Source organism: Leptonychotes weddellii, chromosome 8 (genome assembly GCF_054177405.1).
Source record: "Leptonychotes weddellii isolate Sample4059 chromosome 8, ASM5417740v2, whole genome shotgun sequence".
Classification (NCBI taxonomy): domain Eukaryota; kingdom Metazoa; phylum Chordata; class Mammalia; order Carnivora; family Phocidae; genus Leptonychotes; species Leptonychotes weddellii.
In genome coordinates, this window is record NC_138376.1 from 122,392,406 (window position 1) to 122,398,405 (window position 6,000).

At 42.5% G+C, this 6,000-nt stretch overlaps 1 protein-coding gene across 9 annotated transcripts in view; it reads right to left on the bottom strand.

The window, feature by feature from the left end:
• Nucleotides 1-6,000, bottom strand: part of SERAC1 (serine active site containing 1) — a 251,449-nt gene that overhangs the window by 5,419 nt on the left and 240,030 nt on the right. For 8 of the 9 annotated variants that reach the window (XM_081829229.1, XM_081829225.1, XM_081829222.1 and 5 more), the window contains 3 exons: nt 3,813-3,963; nt 1,822-1,963; nt 691-785 (listed from right to left, as the gene is read on the bottom strand). In XM_081829229.1, coding sequence (XP_081685355.1) covers nt 691-785; nt 1,822-1,963; nt 3,813-3,963 — 388 coding nt within the window. The remainder of the gene's footprint in view (nt 1-690; nt 786-1,821; nt 1,964-3,812; nt 3,964-6,000) is intronic. The other variant, XM_081829231.1, reaches the window with a different exon arrangement.

The window sequence follows — 6,000 nt, forward strand, 5'->3', positions numbered from 1 at the left end:
ACTCTGGTAGTTTCAAACTGTTTATCTATAAAATCCTTTCCTTGCAATAAAGGTTTGTCAGAGCTCCTCTTGGTGCAATGGGGAAGGACCCCAGAGCTCCTGCCCCCTGGCACCTACGCGGAGGCCGTTCAGAGACAACGCTCAGCTTAGTACCAGTGATTCCGACCAACGCTCTCAACTTGCAGACCAAGCTTCCCAGACAAGTTAGATGACCTGAGACCACACAGTGGGTCACAGGCAGAATCGGCTACCATCCAGGTCCCAGAGCCCAGAGGTCCAGTGCTCCTCTTCCTGTATACACAATCAGCATGTATGACATGCAAGTGACGGAGGCAGCCTACATTGCTCAGCATCTTTTCCTTTGCTTCCTGTAGCCAATACACTTGCGAACACAGAAGCAAAAAGCCTCACGTTTACTTCTGGGAGTAAAGGAGATTCTGCTGTAGAATCCGTGGTCCTTACTAATAGAATAATTATAAATGAACCACTTCAGGAACCCAACACTGACACTAGATCCAAGCCTTACACTAGTTCACTGTTTATATATTACTAACTCCTTCTAGAAGGAAGAGAAAAAAGGTTTTTCATAAAAAAATTCTGTCTGTGGCATCAAAAGATAAAGCTCCCCTCAATCCCTGAGGGTCGTGGACCCTGGCCCTTCCTCCCAGTCCACAGTGTCCCCTCTGTTACCTCTCCATAGGACACCTCGTTCTCCAGTCGCTAAGGCTGGTGTCATACTCCACAGATATAATTCGGAGAGCAGGACAGTCTCTTGCCAACCATGTCTACACAAAATGTAAGGTACAAAAGAACATACATGAATTTCCACTGCTCCCGTTGTTTGCTAGTGATTGACACCTGTAACTAAAGGCCACTGATACGGACAACTATAACACATTGCATGAGAAGAAAGTTAAAAGGTGACTAGAAAACCGGTTCTGGCATTTTATTTTTTTATGTCTCTGGTCACAAGGAGGCATCAATATTTTTAGCATAAAGCCAATGCGAGTTTCAAGAGAATATTCTCAGTTTTAATGTGTTATATAGCCAAAAGCAAGGAGTTTTTGGAGTCCAAATCAAATTGGCTTTTAGAAAGCATTTAATAGAAAGTTATGATCTCAGGACAGATGGCACCATCTGACGGCTGAAGATTTGAGCGGAGAACGCAGAGATGCTAACCACAGCCACGGTTCCGTCTGTGGACCCAGGACCGATAGCCCTCTCCATATGTCAGTGTTGCCAGAGACAAAGTGCAAACCATTCTTTCTGCACGATAGCCTCCGTGAAGGTGAAGAAGCTACGGTGGGACAAAGCCCTGGAAACTACAGGCATAGATAGCCATCTTCGCCGAGCTTTGGGTACATTGCGTGCAGTGCGTTCATCCCAGAGTTAAGGCTCTTAGAAGAAATATCACCAAGGAAATCCAAAGTAGAATTATCTTATAATAGAAATACTATGAATATCTCTTCAAAGTATTTCTATTTTTATAATTATTAAAATCACAGAACTAGCAATGTATTATTTGTTGTATTTTTAATAGGAGTGAACGAATATCGGTCCTTGCCAGTTTTTTACTCAATGAACAATTCTTTCAGAGTTCTAGCCCACACCCTAACCAGAAATGACACAACAGAAGGCAGGGTGACGAGTCCAGCTGTTCATGAACATACTACAAGTGTCTCTAATGGACAGAAAAACTGCATGGTAGAAAAATCCCAGGAAAAAGAGAAAAATAAGCAAATCAGAATGCGGGCTTCAATAGCCAGAGACACCACTGTGCGTCATGAAGAGGGTGGCCTACCAGAGGTAGCCCTTCCTTACCTTGGGCCAACACGTGGTATACCTGGCTTCATCCTCTAAAATCTTGTCAGTTAAAACCTGCTCGCTGTCCTGCTGGCGCCACGTTTTGAATGCTGCTCCCATAAGGCCATGAATAAAAAGGACATCTGCTTTAATGGGCTGACTGATGGGGGAGAGAGTTTTAAAAAGAAGCAGAATAAAGGCATTACTGCTTTGGTAAGAGTCTACCTACTACTCTGTGGTTGGTGCTCAGCAAGTGTACATACAGGAAATAAAACGATGAAGGCAAGCTGTGTAAGCACAGGTATGGCAGACATACATGGAGTGTGCTCACTGCTCTCTCTACAAGAATGGAGACACAGCTAGCCCTAGCCAGCTAGACCAACCAAAGTCAACTGTAGTGAGTTTAATAACCAATGAAGTGACATGTCATAGACTGCCCTCCAAAGAATTTCATAAGAATATTCCACAAATCAATAAAGTATTTAAGAAATTAAATAAGAATATGCTAGTGTAGTTTCAAATTGAGCATGCATGGAAGATTTTTATAAACTTACCAAGGAAATAAATGTTTATCAGAAATGAGATTTTAGGGTCCCCTGGGTGGCTCAGTCAGTTAAGGGTCTGACTTGATTTCGGCTCCGGTCATGATCTCAGGGTTGAGGGATTAAGCCCCGTGTAGGGCTCCATGCTCAGCAGGAAGTCTGCTTGAAATTCTCTGCCCCACCCCCACCCCACTCACTCACACTCTCAAATAAATAAATCTTAAAAAAAAAAAAAAAATGAAGTTTTAAAGTAATTCATAGTCTTTTTTTTTTTTTTAAAGATTTTATTTATTTATTTGAGAGAGAGAATGAGAGATAGAGAGCACATGAGAGGGGGGAGGGTCAGAGGGAGAAGCAGACTCCCTGCTAAGCAGGGAGCCCGATGCGGGACTCGATCCCGGGACTCCAGGATCATGACCTGAGCCGAAGGCAGTCGCTTAACCAACTGAGCCACCCAGGCGCCCCAGTAATTCATAGTCTTTAGATATGACTTTTTTTTTTTTTTAAATATGAGAGCAGGGGCAGAGGGAGAGGGAGAGAGAGAATCTTAAGCAGGCTCCATGCCCAGCACAGAACCCGACATAGCGCTCAATCTCATGACCCTGAGATCATGACCTGAGCCGAAATCAAGAGTTGGACACTTAACCAGCTGAGCCACCCAGATGTTCTTAGATGTAACATTTTTAGAAACTGTAGATAGCATATGATTTGTAAGCTATTTATAGTACACACACAATTATGCAACACGTATGAAATACATTTCCATATTATTTTGTTTATAAATTGGAATTAACCACAAAATCCATTTTTCAATTAAATGATTTTCCTATTTTCTGAGGTATTATTAAAGTACTGAGAAAAATCCAAGAAACATATAATTTTTTCATTGTGGTCCTTCTTATATTTATTATCTCAGCAATGATACAACTGGAAATGGTGACCAGAAATAATCTTAAGAAGGAGCATGAGTCAAATTTATTACAACTTACTCCTTCCAGTGAACGATTTTATACCTTGCATAAACTTTGTCCAGTCCTTCTGAGTTCCAGAACCAGGCTAATACAATATGGCTGCCTGCACAGGATGTCCTATCTCCTCCCATCCAAACCAACCTCTACAATCCAAATCAGCTATTAACTCAGATCTGCAGGAAACAAGTAGTGAAACAAAGAACTATGCATTACGAAGTTTAGGGGGGCCACATTACAAGAGGTGCATGCGATCTTACTGAAGGTCAGCCCTCAGTATGAAATCACACTGGTTAGTTTAGCTAGTTCCGTACTTCCATGACAGCCCGCAATTCTTCTGAGGTTATTACAGACAAACGGTGTCAGTTAGTAAGGTTCTCGGGATTATTTATAAGGTATTTAACATCTGAACTATGCAGAAGTAAAGTGAACAGATCAGCCCCCTGGCCTTAACCCCCCCCCCCCCCAGAGGAGACCAGGCGACCGTGTGACCCCTCACCTTGTGCGGTACTGGGGCTGAAGCACGTACACGCCATCCTGGTATTTTTCCTGCACAGTCTCTCGGTCTAGATTAGCCAGGGTTCTGGCAGCCTGTGAGGCCTCCATAATGCGGTGAGACTTCATCGCCTTTGCCAGTATGGAAACCCAACCTGGTGAAGAGAACAAACCCCTTCAATACCCACACTACTCCATCTGACCCTTGAGCGGTTTTTGACTGAAAATGGTGGGAGAAAGGCAGACTCCAGCCTCCGTCTCACAAAAAGAAAGAATACTCCAACTGCATTCTGCACTAAGGTTCTCCACACCCCACAGCACATGAGGCCCCAAGCCAGGTACCTTGTATGGGGGTCTCAAAGAAGGTAGAAGGGGTTTAAGAGCCATTTCCTTTATTCAGAAAATCTAACAAAGGTTGCAATTACTAGAGATGTCATCAATAAGAATATGATATTCTGCTTTTAGCGAGAATTACTAAACTCAGTAAGTTTTCATACTAGTTATTTCATCCTGATTGTCAGACATACTAGCAGTCTTTAATACACACAAGAAGTGGTTTCTTAATAATGAGCTTGCTTAGAAGTAACAAGTATTGGCGAGGATGTGGGAAAAAAGGAACTGCTAGTGGGAATGTAAATTGGTGCAGCCACTGTTGAAAACGGTATGGAGGTTCCTCAAAAAATTAAAAATAGAATTACCATATGATCTAGTAATTCCTCTACTAGGAGAAAATGAAAGAAAGAAAACACTAATTCAAAAAGATATATGCACCCCTATGTTTACTGCAGCATTATTTATAATATGGAAGAGCAAGACAGGGAAACAACCTAATATCCATCCGCAGATGAATGGATAAGGATGTGGTACATATATGTAGTGGAATATTGCCCAACCTTAAAAAAGAATGGAATCTTGTCATTTGTAACAACATGGATGAATCTAGACAATATTAAAGTCTTAAAAAAAAAAAAAAGAAGGTGCCTGGGTGGCTCAGTTGGTTAAGCGTCTGCCTTTAGCTCAGGTCATGATCTCAGGGTCCTGGGATCAAGGCTGCTGCTGGCTCCCTGCTCAGTGGGGAGCCTGCTTCTCCCTCTGTCTGCCGCTCCCCCTGCTTGTGTGCTCTCTCTCTGCCAAATAAATAAATAAAATCTTAAAAAAAAATAAAGATGGTTTTAACTTTTTTTGCTGTACCTATGTTCTCTGAAGTATTTACCATGAGAATCTATTCCCATTTTATTTATATAACTTAAAATAACACAACATGGGCCTTGAGGGCAGAGATGTGGGCTCAAAATTTCTGTCCCCTACTTACTTACTGTGGAACCTCAGTTAAGTTACTTGGCTCCCTGGGCTGGAAGAAGGTTCTAATAAGTTAATCCATATAAAAACTGCCCTTACCAAGTCCAGCAGGCACTCAGTACAAAGCAGCTATCCCATGTCCTCCTCCCTTGCTCTGTGGCCAAAGTGTTGGAACATCAGTATGATGATAATCCAAAAGAAGTCTCAGGCCCAATAATTCTTTAACAATATTCAAATTTGTAATATCAAAAAATGCCCCTTCCAAATGTGTTCAAGAAAGCTTTATAATAACAAATAACAATGTTTTAAAATTCTGCCTATAAAGATACACAGGTATATTACTGGTATACATACAAAAATATGCTTTATTTCTCTTTATTTATTTTTAAAGATTTTATTTATTTTTTGACAGAGAGAGAGACAGCAAGAGAGGGAACACAAGCAGGGGGAGTGGGAGAGGGAGAAGCAGGCTTCCCGCTGAGCAGGGAGCACGATGCGGGACTCAATCCCAGCACCCTGGGATCATGACCCGAGCCAAAGGCAGATGCTTAATGACTGAGCCACCCAGGGGCCCCTATGCTTTATTTTTAATGGAGTCCCAAGAAAGGAAACACAAGAGAAATCATGGCACAAGCCACTTCTATGGCTTTTTTTAGTTGACAAAGTATTTTCACAATGCTGATATGCTTCACCTTTTACAAAACATCAAATGCCCCTTGGAAAACGCGTCTTTAAGATTCAGTGTTTGGGGCGCCTGGGTGGCTCAGTTGGTTAAGCGACTGCCTTCAGCTCAGGTCATGATCCCAGGGTCCTGGGATCGAGTCCCGCGTCGGGCTCCCTGCTCTGCAGGGAGCTGCTTCTCCCTCTCCCACTCCCCCGGCTTGTGTTCCCTC